The sequence below is a fragment of the Epinephelus moara genome, chromosome 12, assembly GCF_006386435.1.
Source record: "Epinephelus moara isolate mb chromosome 12, YSFRI_EMoa_1.0, whole genome shotgun sequence".
NCBI lineage: Eukaryota > Metazoa > Chordata > Actinopteri > Perciformes > Serranidae > Epinephelus > Epinephelus moara.
Window position 1 is genome coordinate 31,972,425 of NC_065517.1, and position 23,825 is coordinate 31,996,249.

The window sequence follows — 23,825 nt, forward strand, 5'->3', positions numbered from 1 at the left end:
AGAGAAGAAGATATGTAATCAATGGATTCTGTATTGAGTTCAACAACTAACAAAACTACTTTGACAATCCCCTCTCCTGAAAAAAAAAAGGAAACAAAAAATAATTTAAAAAGCACTCGAAAGATTTCTCAGTACATTTTGTGAGGCACAGTTTTTCAAATGGAATCAAACTACAGTATAGGATGTTTTCAGTGGTTTTCATGTAGGACATAGCACAAACATTAGATGCTATATTGATAACCAGTATCCCTTTAAAAGTATATGGCACTCCGGAGTCTCTTCTCCTGCAAGCTGATCACAATAAGTCCAAGTCAGTCCTGCAATGTCCTCACAGGAAAGGAGGCGACATCATGTAGAGACAGATTCAGCTGTCCCGTTTGTCCTGCCGTCATACTCCAAAAGCAAAAGCAGACATCGACCGACGAAAATCCATCCATCATGTTTGAAAGGAGAGTGCGCTCCCATGTCCTCTTCGGCCTCACCCGCTGTTTTAGCAGTTAAATATATCTTAGATTGAGAGGTTTTGCAATTTCATGATTGACACACAACCACAGTAGAGACTCATATCCAGTGAAGTAATTGCATACAATGAATTGACAACACGACTACACCTGCATCGCAAGCCTGTTAGAAATGCAAAACCACATGGCGGCTAGTTGCTTTTTGTCAAATGATGGGTTATTTGTTTCTGTAGCAGCATAACAATTCTGTACTCTTTTTTTTATCATGGTCTATATACACACAGATATACAGTGGGAGGAAACTTCAGTTCAGTCTTTCTTTAGTGTTCTCTCTCAGTCAGTCCAAGGGGAATGCTTTCCACAGAAAAGAAGAGCTTACGGTTCAAAGGTCAAAGTGCTGTGCTGTGAAATATCTCTATCTCTACATCTCTTCCTTCATCTTGTACATCTGGTGCTGCCACTTCTCTCATCTCCTTGGCTTGTCACATCTAAACAAGGAGGGAAGAGTAAACAGTTATCAGAACATGACAAAAACAGCCTGTAGACAGGAGTGTCCTTTGGCGTCTTCCTCAGACATAAACACACAAGGAGCCAAAGTGACGATGTTAAATTCATGCTAGCGCCTACAGTGTGTTGTTTGTTTGTGTGACTGAGTCACATGTCTCTGCCACTGTAGCCACTTTGGGGCAGTAGGTGCAAGCGGTGAACACAACACTGATATATTATCACCTTTTAGGGTTAATGTCGGTGTGATGTTACACTTCCACCAGGACACCACATAAAGCAACATTAGCATTTACTGTGAGTCATCTTTGTGTCCACCTGACGAATGCAAGCCTAACATTCACACTAGTTTTTGCTCTGATTTGGTCTCCGCCAACTCCTGAGGGAAATGTCTTATTTTTTAGCTGCTAAATGTGGGGATTGTTTCGAAGGCCCAAAATTTCAAAGTCTGAAAAATGTCCCACTGGACTGAAAGCCCATTTCTTTGACAGCTTGTTTTTCAAAAACAATTGCCCATCCCTCCCATGTGCCGTTTCTCCGACAATACTCACTCCCTGCAGTTAGACAACACAACTACCAAAAAAAAACAGGTTAACATTGTATGCTTCTGTAAACCACAGGTATGTTACATTTGTCAACAATGCCATGTTGTGGTTAGGTTAAGGCACAAAAAAACACTTGGTTATGGTTAGGAAAAGATCATGTTTGGTGGCTCAAACGATGCTGGGAAATGCTGCTAAGGGTCAGTAAAATCCCCTGCGATCAGTGGCTTGAATGCAGCTAGGTAACTGAAACTAACTGCAGGGAGTGTGTATTTTCAGGCTTTGGAACTTTGGGCTATCGGAACGATGGCATGACAGTTAAATGGCTCACTATGTTTACTAGCTAGTCTCCAACTTAGTTATGCTATTAGTGCTGGGAAGGTAACATACAGTGGGTTCATCGGAGCATCACTGACACTGATGAGAGCCTTTTGAGTCAACCAAATTAGTTGAGGTGTGGGCAGTAAAACCAAAACAAGGAGTTAAATGATGCAACAAAGCTTTTTGGAGCTGAGGGGAAGTTACTTGGGTTTGTCGCTATGAGCCCAACTGCATGCAAAAAGTCATGTGATCCATTGTTATTATAAAAAAGTGTTGATTATCTAGGCAGCTCAAGACAGGCTGTGGTAAGTGGTATATTGTATCACAACTAGGGGATGTTGTTTGGCCCGATGCAAAGCTGTGACAGTTACTGACACAATCTAAACTCTTTTTATTAAAGATAATAACAATAAAACATTGTTTTCAATTAGAAATAGACCCTCCTGGCTGACTGGACGTAGTGGAAGGTGGTTACTATGCAAAATACTTTGTTTACCAGCCCCCTGGAGTGTTGGGGTCCAGCACCTTTTTTATTGCTTAAAAATCATCTTCTGATATTGACGCATGGTGAACTGTTCGGTCAAGTCCTTTCTTTCTCAAGGTTTTCACAACATGAAAACTACTTGTATTTTTTCCTTATTTTTGTTTTTATTATATTATTATTTATTTGGGTTTGAAAACCACTGCCCTAGCTAACAACCAATCAGATAGCTTAATTAAAGCTATCCGTTTTATAAAACAGTTTTAAATTATAGCAAATATTTTTTCAATAATCTGCCATCCCAAATGTCGTGAACTTCTGTTTGGAACATTTCTTATTATCTGTAGAGAGACTGTAGCTATGTGACTGGGAACAAGAGGAGCAAAGGAAGAAAGTTTGCCACTGGACTCCAAGGCAACCAGGTAAGACTTTTAGTAACTTGCATTTTTACAAATGACGTGGTTTTGAATTAACTTTTTTACTTCTGCAACAGACACCATCAGCTGTGCTACCACTTTGCTTTATGCTTTATTAACTGAAAGCACTTACTTGCAGGTCCTCTCGTTGAGCTCTAGCAGGCGTTCTTTACAGTATTCGTCTGTGTGTTTGCAGGAGCACCGGCAGGTTACAGGATCCTGCACGAACAAACGCTTTCTCCTGTCTGAGCAGTGATCACAACATGGCTCACAAACACTGGACAGACAGGAAGAGGGAGAAAGAGGATTATTACCACAGTGAACTACTACCAACCATAAGAAAGGTCACCCTTAAGTCAAGCCTTTCATACGCCCCAGTTTGCTCTTCCAAGCCGCTGCCCTACAAGTCGTACTGCATGTGACAGTTGGGTAGTATTGCACACAAGTTCCCACAGAGCAGGCAAATATTCAAGCAGTAAAATTACCCTCTCCTCACGCCCCCCGAACCCTCCCGCATTGATTGGACCACTCACAAATGCCTTTTATGTGATAGACATGCGGTGAGCAAAGCTCTAGTCCAGTTCATGCAACACAAAACAACACATATTGGCTGTGAACAGCGGGTCGATGACCTCGCTTTCACTCTTGCAAACTCTTTATAAAGAAGACTCAAGGGTCTGCTTGGTGCTCCGTTAAGAAAGAGATCATTTTATTGAGAGAAAACTGCAGACTGTGTTTCCCACAGAGACATTAGATTCAGAACAGAGGCTCAGATACTCCATTTACATCTCAGTGTACAAATTACAAGTTAACACACAGACATGTATTCTTTCACAGTATAAAGAAACATGAGATCATCTTTATATTATTTCTGAATAAAATATGGGTGCTTTTGTATCGTTTCAGAGACAAAAGAAGGACACAAAACAGTACTTTGCTGGTTTACATCCCCCTGGCACAAAAAGAGAAAAGAAGGCAATAGATAGCTATCACTCATGTCTTTACATTACATAAAAAGTACCAGCATTATGAACAGGACGGCGAAACCTGTTTGTGAAGATGAAAAGAACACAGAGTGGAAAGGAGACGGGTACGAGACACAGCAAAGCGCCACAGACTCAACACTGAACACAGGACCGTGATTACAATCCTGGTGATCCCAGCACAGATACCAGAACAGTATGAGCCGGTCTGCGAAGCCATGCTGGCGGAGCTGTGATCTTGTTTCAGTAGAGGGTTCAAGTTACAGCTAACAGCCGCTCTGTTTATTCCAGCTTCTTTAAACGTGTCCATTATCAATCAGAAACCTGGATATCTGACAAGGTGTTAGGAGCAACTCAAGTTTCTACTGTTTGTCGTGATATGCTGCTGTATCTCATCCCAACCATCAAGATCCACAGAGAGTGATATTCTAGGTAACAGGGAGCTGGGAGGGTTGAGGTGAGATTAGATGGGTGTTTTGACGGGTGGAGATTGGTTATGGTTCACTTTGTTGTGATGTGGTATGTGGTAAGTCTGCTGTGCTCCCCTGGTTATCATCATTATGTAAAGTTTTGCTAAAGCTACGTTAGCAAAACACGTTAGCTTAGACACTGATACTCTGTAGAGCGTGGCTGACGAGACAAAGTTAGGACAGTACACAGAAGCAACATGCTAATTGATGTGGCTAACGGTGCAAATTAAAAGGGGCAAATGAGCTCCTCCCATATGAGCTTAATTATGAGAAGCGCAACACTCAGGTGCAGGTAGGTGGAGAAGGCGGAGCTGACATACGCATCGTGAATTGTTTTGTCGCGGTTTTTCTTTCGTTTTCTCTTTTGGCCTTTACCCTTGCCTGTCCGGGGTTTTCTGGAAGAGAGAGAGGACAACAACGCAGAGAGAAGCCTGAGCGACTGAGGACAGATGGACTGATGTGTGAAGAAAGGCCTCAACTCATGATGCCTAAACCAACATGAATTAATAGCAATTTTTTCTCTATAAATCAAAGAACAGTCATTAAAACAGGATATTGTTTAATTTGATTGTGTTGTGATTGTCTTGTTTCGAACGATATCTTATATTATGAGAAAAGGCAGTTTTCACACTATAGATACATGATGATGATGTCTTCAGCAAGGGATGCACAACAATTCCTACCACTTGACATTTTGTTGAACTGTTACAATTAACAAAAAAATAACTTTAAATGAAGAAGCAACCATTGAAATGTGTCCCGATTTGTAAAGGCTTAAAGAAGCACCAACAGTGATGCAGCTCACTGTCGGTGGTTTCCACACATGCTGTAGTTTGTGAATGTGTCGAATATCAAATGTTCCCTTTAAAAACCTGCTTTATTGTCCAACTTGACTTAAAAAAAAAAGACAGTTTTTATAAAACAACACAAAGGCTTCGCAGATTATTTAATAGATCAATAGTTTGAGGTTTGGCTCAACTGCCAGTTCTGAAAATTCCCACATGGATTGAGGACAATGAACTTGGACTTTGCCAAAACTGCATCTTTCAGCCTATGTGGGTCAACTCTTTATGGCTGATTCAACTTGTTTCAGACCACAGTACAATGAGAACAAGCCTGAAAAGCATACACCTGGAGTTTCACAGGTGCAGGCTGGATTAAAATATCAGGATGCTTGCTTGAAAACAAGCTGCGTTGTACAAGCTTTTGCTGTCTAAGATGTATATGACTACACGGAAAACTTCTGTGACGCTCAGATAGAAATGCTGGGTCATGTTTCTCTTGGTCTTTTGTGTACAATGATGGCTATGGTATATACGTAATGATATATATAACTATATATATATATATATGTTAGAAATATATACTGTATATTCTGTATATATACACACACACACACACACACACATTTTGTGAAAGCAGAAGAACTTTGAAACAGTAAAAAAGTCTTTTGCCTCCATCATGATTAGTTTCTGGTCCAAGCTGGGTTGCTGGAATAGAACAATCAGTAATATGTGGTCAACACAATATAGCGTCAGACCTAGCCCTGTTTATGACCTCAGCTTTCTGTGTGTTATTCTGTTATTCAGTCACGTATACTGTTCACTTTGCAAACCTTTAAGTCAAAACAACATTCTGGTCTTTAAAGATATTTTTGTGATCTATGGGAACATTTAAATCCAATATTGCCACAGACTACGCCCCTCTGGTCTTCTATTACTTCTTGATGGTACATTGAGTTTGCCACAAAGGTCATGGAAGTGTCTGGCTAAGTCGATGGAAATATTGGATGTACATTTTGGTTTTGCTGTGGGCAAACAGAACTCGACACTGTAAAGGTAAAAAAAAAAATAAGAAAGAAAAGAAGTAGAAGACGACATCTAAGGGGTGAATTCACAAAGAATGGGTTGCAGCCACTGATAGCACCGTGAATTGTGCATCACTTACATCCGCTATCCGCCCTGTCTCAAGGCCTGATTCACAAAGGATACTGTGCCAATGATATAATGGCGCAAACACGCCCATAAAAATTTGCAGCTAGGGGCGATTTGCCTTTTTTTGCTAAACGTTGCCTTTGTGCCAAGAACATAGTACACAGTACAACATCCGAGGAAAAAGAGAGCTGACATTTTCAGACCGCGAACTCCATGTCCTGACTGACGAGGTGCAGAGAATTCCTCAGAACTTCAGGTAAGGAACTGAATTATGACAGAGAGAAACCGTATTGGGTGTCAATGTCTCAGTCTGCTTTTCTTACCACCAACTCTCTGAAGACGCTAATAACTATACTGTAACTGCTTGTGACAATCTGCACTGATCTTTGTGATTTGGACTGCAAAGAAATGGGCCAATTTTGCGCCAAATGTATGCATATTACCTCATTTAAATATGTGCAAATAGCGCAGCAGCACTGAGACGCTATTTGCTTGTCAATGTATTTGGGGTGCATTTCCCCCTTTGTGGGCTCATTGAGAATTACACGGTTTCTTTTTGTCTTCTTTGTGCAGGTTTAGCAGCTGCAAAAGCTGTTCATTCCTTTTGTGAATTTGAGTTTGTGGGGCTGTACTTGGGCACAGTGGTGCTTTGAGCTAAATGCTAACAGCAGCTGGTGACATGTTCACAGTGCTAACATGTTGATGTTTTGCAGGTATGCTCACCATCTTAGTTTAGCGTGTTAGCATGCTAGCATTTGCGTACTGGCATGAAACACAAAGCGTAGCTGAGGCTGATGGGAATGTCATTAATCGTGCAGGTATTTATTCATAAACCAAAGACACTTTGACCTTATGATGGAGCTATATGAAAAGGTCAGGAGATCAGTTATTACAGTTCGTCCTCTGCAGACCATGAATGTGTTTCAAATTTCACGACAATCAATCCAACGGTGCTACTGTAGGTCAGACCAAGCTGGGATTTCATGACAAATGTGACACCCTTCAATAAGGATATCCCGATGTGCTGTAAATGTAAGAATTTCCTCTTTTGAGTGTTCAGACATCAGGTCCAGTGTCACTGTGGACACTGACAGTTGACATATTTCACAACCCCTGCAGGATGACTCACCCTAACGGACCTCTGGAGACCTGCTCCTACTGACAGGTCAGCGGGCGACGCTAAAACTAAACATGAGTGTATGAAAGCATAAGAAACGGGAGTTGAACGACCCTAAGACCATCACTTTGTAAATGCACGCCACTGAAGCTGGACTCGTAAAATGTAAAGACAAGGTTAAAGAGGAGGTCTCAAAACTAGCCCTTATCTATATGACAAATGACCTTACATAAAACCAAAATACAACCAACAACCACCCTGCAATGGAAAGATAGTATCGACTGTTCGGAGAAAAAGGATTAAAGAGTTCAAATGACCCTTCGCACACTCACTCCTGTTGCCTATGAAGGAAAGAACACTTAAGCAAGACCATAAACACAAAACTTTAACCCATCTTCAAAAACAGTGTTATCTATATCAGAGCAACCAGTTACAGGAGTAAGACGAGTTAAGTGGGATGTAAACAATAAAGAGGAGATGAGAGGAATGTAAAGATGAGATAGAAAAGAGGAGGAAAGGTGTAAAGGACAGGTATAGAAAGGGCAATGACCTCATCAAGTGTCACTCATTCACCTGAATGGGTCTAGCTGGTATTCCCCGAGTTTTACGAGCGCTGCATATGACATTGTCTCATGTAGCAGCTTGTCTTTGAATGGAATATTACGGAGTGTTTTGAGCGTGTCTACGTGGGAGAAAATGGAGAGACGGAGGAAAAGAAAGTGAGAAAACAACAGACGGATCAATTATGTGAGAAAGAGCATGTGGGATAATGTCGGGAAGGCCGAGAGCTGCTGACGACTGAGAGTTTGTTTGCGGAGCAAAACAGACAAAAAGATCAAATCTCAAGTCCCCATTGTTTCCCCTCGGACAAAAAAACCAATCTCCATGCAGAAAGAGCGCTGTACTCACTTTTCTTTCTGTTCTTTCACTTCTTTCTTTAACCTGAAAGGCAGGAACAAAACAACATGGCATTAGATCACAGCACGCCATTGTTTCCTGGTAAACAGATACTTATCAAGATCATCAGAGACCAGAGGCTCATTATCAGCACGGGTGGGCTCGCATCGTTTTATTTCAAATGACGTTACATCATCGGCCTTTACCAGAAACTCTGATAAAGCGGCCTTTCACTTTCCATCGCTCGGTAAATGCAGCAGATTTGTTGGGAAATAATGCACTGTACACACACGCACACACTCACAGACAGGCATACACAGGGGTGTGTACACTGATGGAAACACACACATACAAACACGGCCACAATAGTAGGTTGTCGGGTTTGTTTCACTTCTTGTCTATGTGACGACAGTTGCGATAACACAATGTGGAGCAATAAATCTGCTGGCACACTCTGGAGACAACTGTTAGCCAAAAGTGTTAGGAAACAGTGTTTCATTCAAAAAGGTCACGGACACACAGCCAAGTTTGTACTTGAAATACTGGTACAGTAACTCTACATGAATTCCCAGAATAAAGCATGAATGTATATGTGTATGCGTGCGTATATATGTACAACATCTGAAGATGACTGAAACCTACTGACAGATACATACTAAGTGTGTTACTGTAGACTGCCTGCAGTGAAATCTGTTTTGGTACATGGAGAGGTGAAAGAAGATCCTTTACTTATGGGGTAACTTTGGTTTTTGTCAACTTGGACCCTATTGTCCCATGCTTTTGTGTCTAAGTGACTAATGGGATCAACAATATTTGTAACTGTAACTAATTTGTAACTTTTTTTGTTAAGAGTAGAGGGCTTTTTGTTTAACCAAACAAAATCGCTATCACCAATTCCACCAGACTCCATTTAAATTAAACAGTAATTTTATCATGTTGTCAGACACTTAGAATAACAATCTGCAGCCTGTATCACGGCTGCCGGATGCAGCCTTCTCAATCAATACTGGACTAATTCAATGTTACACTGCAACCTGTTTTGACACTGCAGGCTGCAGTGTGTTGTGTTACTTGCACAAGTTTGAATGCTGGAATGTTTTCCGTTGACTTGCTTCATATGTGTGTGAAATCACTGAATCGATGACTGAACTTGTGCCGGTAAGTCCTTGGGGTCATACGTCCCTGGAGGATCTCAATGCTGATTGGCTATCGCAGCGCAAATTGGCCATTGAAGTTCAGATTTTTCAACTCTTGCAAATAAGCATATGACGCGAAATTGCGCTACTTGCATCATTCGCACCACTTAATTTGCGCATTTCGCGCCATGCCCATCACACCGCCCAGCGGGAATTTGCGTCTAATTGCGTCTCTACGCTGACTTTAGATGTAATTCACTCGCACAAATTGTTTTATTCGCACCTGGTGTGAACATTAGATTAGAGACTTAGACACAACAACATGAGAAAATGGGGTTCAGGTTGAAAAATACCAAAGTTTCCCTTTGAGGAAAAGTAGCAATACCACAATGTAAAACTACCTCAACTACTTACAAGCAAAAGTTCTGAATTCCATTATACTTAAAGTAAAATTAGTACTGAATAGGTGTAATGACCCTTTAAAAGAATGTTAAATTGGATTATTAATGCTGATGCACTGCAGGCAGTACTTGAATGCAATGGTATAACTGCTTAAAATGTCAATGAAATCAAACCCTGTTTTTTTCTTGTGTAGTAGTATTTGTTAGTGGCGGGGTCCGCCATTTCTGCCATGGATTCAGATTGCCTTCCTGTGCACCTGGCATTTACAGGAAGTGATCGGCAGGTAGTCAAGCATACTGTTTGACTAGCTGCTGTTATCACATAGATATCAGCCTCAAAGTTAACTGGTCACTCCTGCAGCTCTATCAGAGCTGTATTAACTTACTGATAACTGTAGTACCAGTATAAAATGGATATAACACAAACACCTCAAAAATACACTTGGGTTACTGTATTTTACATCACTGGTTGGAAGTCATGCTGCATATTTTTTGTTTTATCTGACTACTCGTAAAAATCTTGGCAATGACTTGGTGATCTGTTAACAGCACTTGATGCCTGTTTATCATTTCCAAAGCAATACAGTGAAGTGAAAATTTTTAAACAGCACCAAATAATTGATCAGAGGTTTTAAATTTTTATGAATGTGCCCTAAAAGTTTATAGCTGCATCTAAATGATTTTACAGTCAAGTATTGTGTCATCACAGACAGCAGTAAGTTCAGAGTGGCATTACTTTATAGCCCGGGGCTCTTCAGACAGGCTGCTACAGCCTCACTAAACAAAACATGTTTCAGATTTGATAGCTCAGAAAAGAGAGAGCTTGGTCCTCGGCCAATAGTCCTCCCTACAATGTTTGTTTGCTTTTCAGAGTTCCCATCATTTAACGTGGGAGGATGATTAATGTCCCCTCTCTGTGTTGCTGTGTCACAGTTTACTAATTCATGTCTCACAGCTCAAATCTCAGCTACTATAATGATCAGATTTTGACAAAACATCCAGAAGTGATGCATCTCACCACTACAGCTTTCAACAGAGGCCAAAGAGCGAGAAAACGTGACATATTTGTTAATGATTGACTCAAACAGTGACATGATCATTTGTAGAAGATGATATGAGGATGAAATATTTACTTTTTCCTTGTTTCACTTTTGGTAACCCTCTGATTGTTATGTGACAGCCGAGCTTAAAGGGTAACTCTGATATTTTTCAACATGGACCCTTTTTTCACACGTTTTTGTGTCTGAGTGACTAATGGGAACAACAATGTTTGAAACTGGTCTGGTATTGAATAAGAGGGCTGCAGCTGGCAGCAGTGATACAGGATGCAATGTAACAATCTGGGGCAATAATGTACCATCAACTTGTGCTAATTTTTGCCACTGACAGGCTCAGATTGTTATTATAAGCATCTGACATTTCATGGAAAGGATCCCTACAGAGAGACCTTTTTGTTTAAGAGTTATATCCTTATTGTTTAACCAGAAACAGCCCCGTAATCACTACTGCCAAACCTACCAGACTCCATTTAAATAAACATTAATTTTAGCGTGTCAGCAAATTTTCCCACCTGACTGAGTGAATTAAGGGTTTATTTCGACCAAACCAGAGTTAGCGATTGTTGGAACAGTAGAAAGATGAACCAAGACGACTTTTGTGAGCTTAACTTTGTCTCTGTTGACTTTGAATGAAGTATGTTTAACGACAATAAAATTACTGTTTATTTAAATAGAGTCTGGTGGGTTAGCAATGGTGATTTCAGGGCTGTTCCAGGTTACTCTTTAAGAAAAGGTCTATCTCTGTAGGGATCCGTTCCATAATGTTGTCAGACACTTAGAACAACAATCTGAGCCTGTCAGTTACAAAAACAAACACTTTTAGTGGATGTACAATGATGGTGCATTAGTGATTGCCACAGGTGGTTACATTGCAGCCTGTGTCACTGCTGCCGGATGCAGCCTTCTCAGTCAATACTGGACCAATTTCAAAACGTTTAAATGTGTACCGGCAATAAAAATAATAATTTGAGCCTGTCAGTGGCAAAAAAAAATAAAATTGCTGTTTTTTTTAAAATGGACTCTGGTGGGTTTGGTGATGGTGATTTCAGGGCTGTTTCTGATTAAACAACAAGGATCTCACTCTTTAACAAAGTCTATCTCTGTAAGGATCCTTTACATAAAATGTCAGACACTTACTATAACAATCTGAGCCTGTCAGTGGCAAAAACACTTTTAGTGGATGTAAATTTAGGGTGCTAACATGACCTGAGTGGTTACATTGCAGCCTGTTTTGCACCTGCTGTCTCTTGCGCTCTTACTTTATACTGGACCAGTTACAAAAATTGACGTTCCCATTAGTCACTTAGACTCAGACACATGGGACAATAGGGTCCAGGTTAGAAAATATCAAAGTAACCCTTTAAACACCAACACAAGAGGATCATGTGACGAACTTCAAAATTAACTGCAACACTTTTTGCTTCATCTCAACAGGCTTTGATGCATTATATTAGCTGCCTATCAAAATAAAATACTAAATAACAAACTGATCCATATGGTGCAGAAATTACTGTACCTCCAGTCTAACCAGGAAAAGTCACCTTCCTGTGACTAGAGGCCACAAAAAGGACATGCGGTACTTATCTCAGAGATCAATAAGTAACGCTATCACACCTATGTAGTTCCAGGAGTGATCTCTACATGCCACAGGTGGAAAACAAAGGATTAGGCAGCGCTGCACTCACACAAATGTATCTCCTTTATTTGAGCAATGTGATGGAATGAGGATAAACTGACACAGCATGGAAGATGTGTGCTGGGATGTGCTTAAACCCGCTCAGGTCTGTTTAAGATCAGCGAAGTAAAAGAAGCAAAGATAAGATACGAATCCACCTGATATGCATCTGTTAAATGTGTCAGAGGCAAACAGGAGACCATAACTTTACATGACGTGTTTGGTCGACCTCTGCTCTGCCACAAAAACATGAAGCGGTGAGTTTTTTAGTCCACATTGTGTGTGTGTGTGTGTGTGTGTTTCAGTGTGTGTGTGTGTGTGTTTGGAGGTTTCTTACCTACACTCACATGCGCTGTGTTCTGTAAAACTCATGAAAATATCATTTTGTTGCCTTTGGGGTTTTATTCTTTTAATCTGCAAAAAAAAGAAGAAAGAGAAATGGTTACGGATTTGAATGAAATATACACTGATACACAATATACCTAAACTTCTTGTTCTCATTGCCACAATCATAGCACTGAAATAAAAATAGACGGACAAAGGTAGACAAAAACGGCCCTGACACACTGAGCTGATGGTCGGCCCTTGGTAAATGTCGAGCTGTCGGTGAGTGCCTGTCGCCCTAGTTTTTAGCGGTGTGTCCTGCACCTGTGGCACTAATCGGCCACTGTTGGCATGTTGAATTGGTATCAGAGCCGGTGAGGCCTGTTGGTGAGTGAAATTATTCTGATTGGCACTTCAGCTCAGTGAATGAGGAGAGAAACCGAAGTGAGGAAAGTAAACAAATGACTAAAGTCAAGAGGGAGTGAGATCAGACTTGTTATATTAGGAAAGATTTTTCTTTTAGCCATTAAACTCTTATAATTTGTGTTATTGTTTGCTAGCACACAGTAAATATCCTTTGTTCTTTCAACATCGGGGTTTTGTTGTTGTGCTAACTGGCTAACTAACGTCTTCCGGTCTCCAAAAGTTTCACATCTAAAAGTCTCAAAATGGTCTGAATGCAAACTGAAGAGACGGCGAAACATTACTTGATTGCGGAGACTGTAAAGATCCACAAATGAATACATGAAATTAACATAAACGGCATATTTCCATCACGTTTTACACTGTTAGAAGTTTGCCAGGCGCTCTTTTAATGACAATGATCTTGTTTTGCCCTCTTTCTCTACAGTCGTTTAATGACACCTGACTGGAGAATTAGCACCACAAACTACACAAAAAGCTGCTATTCAGTGGTGGAAGGATTCGTGTGATTAGCATTTTCTTTTGCCAGTTTTCTGGAAATTCTGTTAAAATTTGCAGTATGTCTATTTAGACACTTGGCTAATGACTATAAAAATGAAGAGAAACCAGTAACAAAAAGATGCAAAAGATCTTTGCCCTTCACTAGAAATTAAAATGTGTAACCTCTCAGTGATCCAGAGGACAGAGTGACTCCTTACACACAGAGAACCAGGGGGGTGAATTTTTCTTTTTTAAAAAGGGCAAGTCTAGGATGGATTTTTGCCCAAAGGTCACACCTGAGCAGCCTTTGTGCAAGCAGCAAGGGCACTTGGATTGACCACAAGGGCACTTGTGCCAACCAGAAGGGCACTTGGAGGGCTCTGAGCCGATCAGTGGGACACTCAAGGAGCCCGTGTGCCCCTCGCTGTGACATATGGGCAAAAATAAAGCATCAATCTGTCCATTTAGGGCACACACATCCTGGGTAACAACAACGGGTAATTTTAGATTAAGAGAAAAAAGGACAGCACCCTGTCACTCCCACTACTGAAAAAACTACAGCTGTTGTAAATAACGCTGCTGACCTCCATTGTAATGTTATAGCTGGATGTTGGCATGCACTGCAGCATCTCATCATTGCAGCAGCCGGCGCAGCGCGTCAACACCACACAGGACGGGATGAAGATGTGCTCCACCTCCTCCGGATACTCCTGCAGAATCTCCACCAGCAGCTCCCGCGGCTTACACAAACTCTTGTTGTACACCTCCATTAAAGGGATCACTGGGAGACAGAGGCACAGTGTACAAGGGTTATAAAATGGCAGTAGCGGAGCTGTAGTCTAAACCACTGGCTCTTGAAGACTACAGCGCTGTAACAATAACACACACCTAAAAGGAGAATTAAAAATGCTGGCAGGCTAACAGGAGTCACAGTGAAGAGATCAAACAAATACGTGCACACACACGTTTGGCTTTCTGTTATTCCATTGAGATGCACTTAGAGAGATGTACCGATATTTATTTAATTTTCCATTGAAACTAACAAGTACTCTGTCTATGTATCTATCTGGACCCCAGCTGCTGCATCAGGTGATCGCTGGACATGAGTGTCACCCCATTTTTTATGGCTCTACCTCTGCCCCATTACAGTTTTTCACCTTCAGTCTACTTCCCCCCTCTGTTAGTCATTGCAGGAGTTCTGCTCTTGAGAAAGATATTAGCACACAGACAGACAGCACCTCCAAAAAATCACTCAGAGCTTAACACAACCCCAGGCTGTCAGCCCTCTGGGAAGCCAAACCAAATACACTGAGCCTGAACAATATCATAAAGTTCAGCTTCTGATTGTCCAAATTAGATTGGGCAATGCTGGGATTGTGCAAAAAATGAAATTGCGGGCCAAGAGGGTGAAATTCCTTTCTATAAAAGAGTCTGGTCACCATAACATTTCCCCTGCTTAACCTCAAACAAGAAGGAATGCATGTCCAGGATGAAAACGTCCAAGAGTTAAGATTTAAGGGTGCCCTCATTTACTAAAAGGGGGAGTTTAGGGGTGGGGGACCAAATCTGGACTGGGTTAGACTATCTCTGTGTCCACCAGGAGGCGATAATTTCCCTGTTAATGTCAAGGTGAACCTCAAACCAGTCTTTTCCTATTTGGCTGTGTGCCAGCCAGGGAGCCCAGCGCAGGCTGTATTCCCACGGTACCCTGTGGGACACCTACCGTCATGTGGACCTCTTTCTGTTTCCTTCGGTATGTGGGCGCTCTGCAAGGAAGAAAAAGAGCAAGCTGTTAGTTACAGTAGATTGTGCAAGAGCTCGGAAAATGCTGCCTGTGCCCTTTACTTATCCACACTGTTGCGCAAAAAATATATTTACATTCTGACATTTGGCTGCCAGAAAATGAAAACCACATTATGCATCTTATCTCGGGCTATACACAATAAAGAGGGCAATGACAGTCAAGTGCTTGTACTATGTCTTATATAAGCATTGGACACATGATATTAATAAAGTTCAAAGATCAGGATTCTGATCCTACACCACATCTGGGTTCATGTTAATAAATTGTGGATAAAAGTTATTAATATATGTATCAGTATTCTGGAATAAAGACAACACTTTTTAAATTAAGTTCCCTGTGTGATACAGATTATACAGCCTGTTATAAGTGGTAAATACGGTCTTAATTATATGGCCAAATATTTGACCAGAGGAGGTACACGGTGCCGAACAAGCTGACCTAAATTCTAACACATGAGCTACGTGACAAAACTTAATAAACTGTTAAATGACTTGTGTTTTTGTTTCAGTCACCAAACCTTTAATGTGTGCCTCCGCCGCCTCTTGGCAACGCGGATTAATAACTGTCGCCATTAAAACCGGTAAGAATTTCAGCCTGCCACTTTCCCTCACATGGGGCAGCCTGTCATCACACCAGTCGGACCACAAAGGATTATTGGCAACTTTCCATCCGTGCGCGCATTACGCACAACTCTCTCTCGCCCTCACACGCGCGCGCCCCTCTTCTCCGTCTCTCTACGCACATGTACATGCGCGCGCAACTCGCGCAACATCTCGCCAATATTGCGTGAGACCCGCTCCTCCAGCGCCGGCTCTGTGTAACTTTTTTCCTCCATTCCTTAATGACAAGTTTACAGAAAAAGGGGTCTGTCTGTGTGGGTGCGCGCAGTCTCCACCCACTTCTGGTGGCGTGAGAGGGTCCAACCTTGTGGGCTGGGAGACCCCGGCCCCTCCAAAACACTGTATACTGTATTAATAATGGAAGGGTGTCAAGCTGCGAACACCGGCCCCTAAACCGATGATAGGCCGGCTGGTAATGAGCAGTTGAGACAGCATCCTGATACTGTTCAGCGTTGGCTGGGGGTGCTTAGCTGTCATTAAATCAACCAGTTAGATAAATAAACACTTTACTGGACTCTGGAGGAGGCATTAACTTAGGGGCTGAGATGCTCGAGAGAGAGCTCTAAAACATCCTTAGAGGTGGTAAATAATCCTTCAAAGTCCAATTATGTTGCTGTAAAAAAGCAGCCCCTTATTGAAGGGGTGTGCTGTATTTTTTTCCACCTGAGAACCTTTGCTCAAAGCCTCCCTGGACACACTGCACTTGATTAATGATTATATGGAAAACGATTTACGGTGCGCTCTCAAAGAGCCATTAAAATTCTCGCGGCACCTTTATTAACGTGTGAAATAATAAATCATGATTGTTGTCAAAACTGAGTGTTAAATATCAGTGTGGAAAGTAGCGTTTGTTCTTATTGAGGCGGCAGAGCAGTCTCGGCGTCAGGAGTGAACCTGCCCGCGTCCTAATTCCGAATGGAGCCACTGCGCCTTTAAAGCGTAATAATATCTCCAAGGTGGTTTTAGAGCAGGCCTGAAATCACACCAGCGTCAAACTTCACAACATTATTTAAAAATCATCACATATGCCGCGTTTGCAACACAAAAAGCGCACCACCCACGAGTGTGTGGGTTTGGTGTATATAGTGTCGGCTTTGCGTAATGGCTGTTTAAATCTCCCCAAAGCCACTAAACATTTCGGCTTGTTTAAACACGAGCGATGACCTAGCCAGACGAAAGGCAAGGACGAGCTACACATTAATGACCAGTGGCTACATTACGCAAATAGAGGTCGGCTTGGTGTTTTGTTCTTTAAAGTCCACTTCGCTCTGTGGAACACATGACATGACTCACCTTGACAGCTGACAGCGTCAAAAATAATAGTGTCAAACTGTCAATAAAGTTCATCGTGTTGGCAATCCAATCCAAAGGCAGGCGACGTTTTAAAATCCAACAGGCCAATGTGGCGATTTGTCCTCGAGCATCAAGTTTACAACAACAAGTACAAACAACAACAACAACAACACAAGTGGACCGGCTAAAACTTCTCTAAATAAGGGGCAGGGGGTAATGGCAGATCCATATTGGTCCCGGGGACGGAGCAATCCTTTGCGCATAACTTCTTTTCTTCTCAACTGTTGCCAATGATTTTCAAAATATCCAGAAAAACGAGAATCCAAGACGCAAGACGTCTCACATTTTTCCGCAACAGACCTTTATTTTCTTGCAATGGAATAGCAATCCACATTACAAAAATAATCCCATGCTTGTTGCGCCAGCCGTCTCCAAATATCTGTCCATTGGAAACTTGTAGCCTTCTCCTATGTGCAACTTGAACCCGTGGACCTGGATGACGTTCAGTGAAAACGAAAACCGCGCAGAGAGATCACTCGTCACACTAAACTTCTTCTGTCAATCTGCTCTGGCTGTTTTATTCCGCTGTCACTGCGCACTAAGCAGGTCAGTTCTCTCCATTAAGACAGACCGCGTCCACCTCTGTCTCGGTCTCTCCATACTGTGGCTGTGTATGTGCGCGCAGCAGCCGCGGTCCGGGGGACGTGGATGATTGGTCGAACATTAAAGCATGGTAGGTGTGTCCTCTATGGGCTGATACACGGCACTGCGCGCTCCTCTGAAGTCTTTTTCAAAAGTTTCACCTATTAAACATCGACTCGTGACCGCATCACCAGAAAGCTATTAAAAGCTGAGTGCAGACGCGCCGCTCTGTTTGTGTTTCTTTATTGAAGTAAAAAAGAAATGAGGGCATCTTGATATTGTGATATATTATACTTGTGCCACCGGCTGAAATATCACCCACAGTTTCCATGCTTTAAATCCATTTCATCATCTCCACATGTCATGTGGAGGCTGCGCATGATCAAAGACGCACAATCTAATAATATACAACAGTATGGGTTATCATTGCTCTACTTTATGGGTTTATACACACAGAGCTCGTTGTTGCAGCAGATTAAGGAGTCTTAGAGTGTGTTTTCATTTGGAGGAAAATACTACATTTTCGACAAATGACCTTGAATGGTCACATTTCCCTCGTGATGGCTGTGATAAAATATTCTGTTTGAAATGTGTATTCACTTCTGCTGAGGGAAGGTGAGCGCCACACCTTGTCATTTCCAGTCGCCCTGGTGATATTAGGGCAAATATTTTCCAGTCTCGTGGCCGCACCGGGTTTCTGCTCCAAATACCCCCGGTTTGCCGGAGCAGGAGAGCATGTGTGCCCGGACACGTAGCCTATACGTCTATGCTTGCGTGCGCCGTGCAACGTTTGCCGCTCCAGTCATGAGTTGTCTCCGCATCGCGCCGGTCAGTGCGCGCCGGCACGCACGCAGGCACGCACTCATGGAAAGTCTACGCGCGTCGTGACTTCCTCACTGTCACTTCACCGTCGGAGAATGGAGGGAGCCACCTGACCGGTCTAGGCTGAGTTCTGGTCAGGCTCGCCTTTTTTTTTCTTTTTTTTATCTTTTTTTTTTTATCTTTTTTTGCTCTGCTTCCAGCAACAGCTGAAACATCACGGCGAGGAAGAGGAGGGAACACAGAGGAAAAGGGAGTCAGAGAGAGGAGAAGGACTGTCAGCAAGGCATACATGCTGATTGATAAAGGAAATGACTTTATATGGCGAAACAGCCTCACACAGCTCCTTTATCATGGTTGTTAATGATGACTATGATGGTGGAGAAGGAGGTGATGGTATGTTTCCAGCACTGGGTGACTGGTTTGTGTACATGTCAGGGGTGGAGAGGTAGTACTCATATCATTTACTTAAATAAAACCGAACCATAAATATACTCTATTATAAGTTGAAAGAAAAAAAGAGAACTAATGTGTTAGCAAAAAATGTACATTAAGTATCAGAAATAAAATGAGTCAATATGTAGAATATCCCCTGTTTGTATTAACTTATTATACAGTATTTTTGGATAATTACTGATGCAGTAACATTTAGATAGTAGCCCACTTTATGTAACTGGTCAACCAGGGCCGGAGCTAGACGTTGCAAACATCTGGGGCATGGTCCCCCAGGCATGAATTCCCCATTCCCCCCATTCACGGCAGTTATATGCACAAATTTTCGAGCCATTTCAGATAACAGAATTCCCAAAAATATGTGCATCATTTGAGAAATATACGATAGTTGCTGAGGAAAAAAAAAATCACCCTGCAGAGCCTACATCCTATTTTGTATCCAACTGTTCTTCAACTGTGAATTTGTCCTGTGAATTTTATCCCTATATTGATCTGAAAACATCTTGCCAAAGGACTGCAGTTGAAAATCAACCAGCTGGCTAACACTGGCACATTTACAGAAATGTTGATTAATGTGCGCTGTCCTTATAAATAAATACATGAAACTGTCTTCATCATTCTGAAACAGCTATCGGTGTGACGACATGCTTCCTGGGGCGAGGGCCAATATTTTGGGCTGACGTGGTGTAGACAGCGTATATCCAAGCTAAGACTTCTTCTATGCTGTGTTGGTCATTTCTGTAAACAGATATCTGCACATGAATTCAGATAGATTAACAAAAAAAAAAAAAAAAGCTGATGCAAAACAACGTCATTGTCAGACGTAGCAAATGGATTCCGAGATTTCATTTTACCTTCTCAGCATTTCCACGGACGGGTTTGAACAGTCACATGGTGTCAGATTGCATCGTTGAATTACAACTGTTTTACGACACGTTAATAAGGAAATTCCTACGTATAAGGTTGTTTCCACAAGAAGTAAGAGTCACTTTACATGTAATTTTACTGTTCATCTTTCCCAACCATGACGATGCCCATCAAACATGCCTTGACAACACTTATTCCAACTGAATAAAAATGGAAACCAGTGTGCAGAATCTGTTTATTAAAATGACTGAAACTGTAACAAAACAAATGATGACTAATTTTCACTCCTGCCAGCTAAAAAGAGGCAAAACTTCTCTGATGTTATTACTCTACAGTTACGTAACAGGTAGGGTAGGAATCTGGCATTAGCAGCATTGCTTATCTTAAAACCTATTTTTGTTTTATTGTGCTGGAGCAGAGTTCATGGCTGACGAATCTGTTACATTTGAATCTATGCCATAATAATCTCTAATTGCAAATCACGGATCCCTAACGATGCTTTTGAGGGCTTTTGAGAAACTATTCAGGGCTGGGGCTCCAGAGGCCATCCTCACACTCCACCTCTGTGATTGACATAGAGCTAACTGCCTTATATTTTGTATTTGCAATCCGAAAAGTAATCAGTAACAACATCTGATGAAGTGAGAGGAGTGGCATATTAAGAAGAAATACTCAAATGAAGTAGAAATAATTAAAAAGTGGACTTATGTTCATGATTTGGATAAATGTGCTACTTGAACATGTTTAATTTATTTGGCTTAGAGAGGGGAAATTTGCTTTGTATTGTTGTTTTTTTCCTCTGCTTGTTTGTTAAAACCCTCAAGTCAAATTTATTTTTAATTCAAATGTCTCCTAGAGGCAAAAACTTGACATTTAGCAAAATTAGTTCAAAGGCTTTTTATTTTCTTCATCTTATTCAAATTATGGCCTAAACAGTCAAAAGTCAAACCAAAAATAAAAGGTACTTGAGTGGTGTAAAGCATGCAGGGCCATGCTTATTTCAAACATCTAGTGTTGAACATCTTTCTTCAACAATGATTGAAATTCTTTGAATTTCTGTCTGTAATATTTCTGGATATTATAATTTCTGCTTGTAACATCTCCACATTGTAGTGACGCCCTCTGCTGGACCAGCGGGCCACTGCAGCCAGGACATCCAGTGTTGTGTCGGCCTCCAGAACACTGACAGATTGATAGACACCAAGGAAGTGGAAAGAGCTGATAAGTATGTAATGACATAAGTTAGCAGCTATGTGCCTGACTTACAGTGTTCGGCCTGCTTGCTACAACTCATACCTTACCTACCGTGCATACAAAATGGAAAGATAAGGGAAAGAAAAAAAAAAAGCAAGAGACAATGAGACTTTACAGTGGAGAGAATTGAGGCATGATGGAGCAAGAAAGCAGAGAGGTAGGGTGAGTGATGGATGAAGAGAAAGAGAGCTTTTAGGAAGACAAGGATTCGGCTGTCACGTAACCGGAGCGGTCCTGAGAGGAGTTCCTTGGCTCGATACCCATCCGTAGTTTAATTGAAGAATAACACTTGGGTTCATTAACGGTGTCACCGAGCTCCTGTTTCTGCTGACTCAGAGTGTGTGTGTTTGTCCGTGTGTGCGTGTGCACTCAAGTGGGCAAGGTTACAGTGGATACAGTGCACGGGTTAGCGAGTGTATCACGGTTTGTGCTGACCACATATATACACATAAGTAAACACACACGTTTTAATGAAATGGTCCTTTCCTAAGAGTACAACAAACAGCCTCCCCTGCATCCATCTGCACACTGACGCACGTTTCTAAACGTCATCATGGCACCAGGAAGTCAGGGTGATTCCTGTATGTGCCGTGTAGACAGTGAGTGCGGTTTAATACCACAGTAAACAATCCTTGAGCAGCTGCTTTGTCACAAAATGTCAGGTTTTGATGATGCATCTTCAGCACTAACCTCGATGACAAATTCGTTGCGTTTCCTGTGACTGCTTCACAAGAAAAACCATATGAGAGCTTTAAATGTGAACTAGCAGCAGTTAGAAATGTCTGGTTAGCATTCTCATTGTGTCATGCGGATTACTGTTAATTTATTATGCTGATCTGTTCTGTACGACATCTATTGCACGTCTGTCCGTCCTGGAAGAGGGATCCCTCCTCAGTTGCTCTTCCTGAGGTTTCTACCGTTTTTTTTCCCCGTTAAAGGGGTTTTTTTGGGGAGTTTTTCCTTATCTGCTGCGAGGGTCATGAGGACAGAGGGATGTCGTATGCTGTAAAGCCCTGTGAGGCAAATTGTGATTTGTGATATTGGGCTTTATAAATAAAATTGAATTGAATTGAATTAGCATTGACCTAATGCAGCTCTGATATGGGGTTAGGAGACTGCAGAGGAAAAATTAAGGCGAATATCAATGAGATAACAGACTGGATCATTTCCTGTGAATCCCCTCTGTATGAGAGGCCAATTTTAACCCAGCACAGAATGACGGACTCCCTCACTGACTATGAAAACTACTTTATAACAGTATTAAAGGGTATCAAAAATGTAGAATATTTAGACTCATACAAAAGTAATCCCTCTAAATCGTCACTTATGACGATCCAAAAGTGGGTGACAGGTCCATTCTGAATGAACCCCAAGTGACTCACGAACATGTCAAGTTTAAAAAACACACTTTATTTGTGAGTACAGTAAATTTCTAGCACATAGCTTTTATTTTGAAGTGCTATTTCCTGCTGTAGAGTAATTGACTAATGGACATCTTCTTGACAGAGACAGCAAACTAGCTTGACGACATGGCTAAACGCAAGTGTGATGCTGAATATATTAAACTGTGTGGACCTTGGACTAAAGACCAAGGAGAAATCTGGACCCCGTGGCTGCATCAGTTGGGAACCACCGCTTTGATGGGTCATTCTATTTCTTACATAGGGTTGAGCTGAATACTCTGATGCAACGAGTATCTGGTACAGATAGTGTTCTTTCTATGAGTACTAGTATCATTTTAGTAAAATGTGCCAATATCCCACACGTGATGAAGGAAATCCCTATTTGGGTAGCCTCGGTCAATCACTATCTATAGCGCAATTCTGAAATTGTACTGTAAATAAGTTTCTAATAAATGATCAATATAACAACTTCTGATCAACTCATTAATTTCAGGTTTAAATTGTAACTTCTGGCCAGGGCCCACCCACTTCAGGCTTAAACTCCACCCATATTAAGTACAGATACAGTTATAGATAATTTAGTTGGCTGAACCAATACAGATAGTGGTGTACTCGCTCAGCCCTGCTTTTACTTCTTAAAACTCAAGTACATTTTGTTGTTAAAATGAATTGAATTGTTGTTGTTACAGTATAAACTGCATCCATTGTTTTCTAAAAAAAAAACCTGCGCTTAACTAAGCAACTTTGATTCCATGTGAAAATGGCGGACCCCGCCACTAAAAATAAGAATCTTAATGATTATAAATGGAGCAACGCCTGCGAGCTGCACTGATTCATACACACACGTCATATGTCACTCCCCCCATGCCATCTACAAAACACACCCTCCCAATTAGGCGGTCTATTTAAGCTAAAAATTCTTCCCAGCTCTCCTTTTGCATTGTCTATGCCGCTGCTGCCCCACATTAGTACTGCTGCTCGCTCTGTCAGCCCCATCTCCACCTTGGCATCCACCTGCAGGCTACAGCTAAAGGGGAAAGTATTTAA

The 23,825-nt window shown here is 41.6% G+C and overlaps 1 protein-coding gene across 3 annotated transcripts; it reads right to left on the reverse strand.

The window, feature by feature from the left end:
- Positions 1 to 892: 892 nt before the first annotated feature.
- Positions 893 to 18,078, reverse strand: vegfab (vascular endothelial growth factor Ab). 3 transcript variants are annotated; one of them, XM_050057842.1, is made up of 8 exons: positions 17,341 to 18,066; positions 15,347 to 15,389; positions 14,208 to 14,404; positions 12,734 to 12,810; positions 8,139 to 8,171; positions 4,499 to 4,573; positions 2,859 to 3,002; positions 893 to 949 (listed from the first exon to the last, which is right to left on the reverse strand). In XM_050057842.1, exons 1-8 carry the CDS (start codon positions 17,392 to 17,394, stop codon positions 928 to 930), a joined length of 645 nt encoding a protein of 214 aa, XP_049913799.1. In that variant the 5' UTR covers positions 17,395 to 18,066; the 3' UTR covers positions 893 to 927. The 3 variants fall into 3 exon arrangements, with proteins under 3 accessions (XP_049913799.1, XP_049913801.1, XP_049913800.1); XM_050057844.1 differs by lacking the exon at positions 4,499 to 4,573 and having other exon boundaries at positions 17,341 to 18,053; XM_050057843.1 differs by lacking the exons at positions 893 to 949; positions 2,859 to 3,002 and having other exon boundaries at positions 3,414 to 4,573; positions 17,341 to 18,078.
- Between the last annotated feature and the right edge of the window lie 5,747 nt (positions 18,079 to 23,825).

What these genes read in the sequence shown, in the direction of transcription:
- vegfab (XM_050057842.1), bottom strand. Translation starts at nt 17,394, where the DNA reads ATGAACTTTATTGACAGTTTGACACTATTATTTTTGACGCTGTCAGCT. An exon ending in CACAGCGCATGTGAGTGTAG is followed by an intron (nt 8,172 to 12,733) that starts GTAAGAAACCTC and finishes CCTGCCTTTCAG; the next exon opens with GTTAAAGAAAGAAGTGAAAG. An exon ending in CTCAACGAGAGGACCTGCAA is followed by an intron (nt 950 to 2,858) that starts GTAAGTGCTTTC and finishes CTCCTTGTTTAG; the next exon opens with ATGTGACAAGCCAAGGAGAT.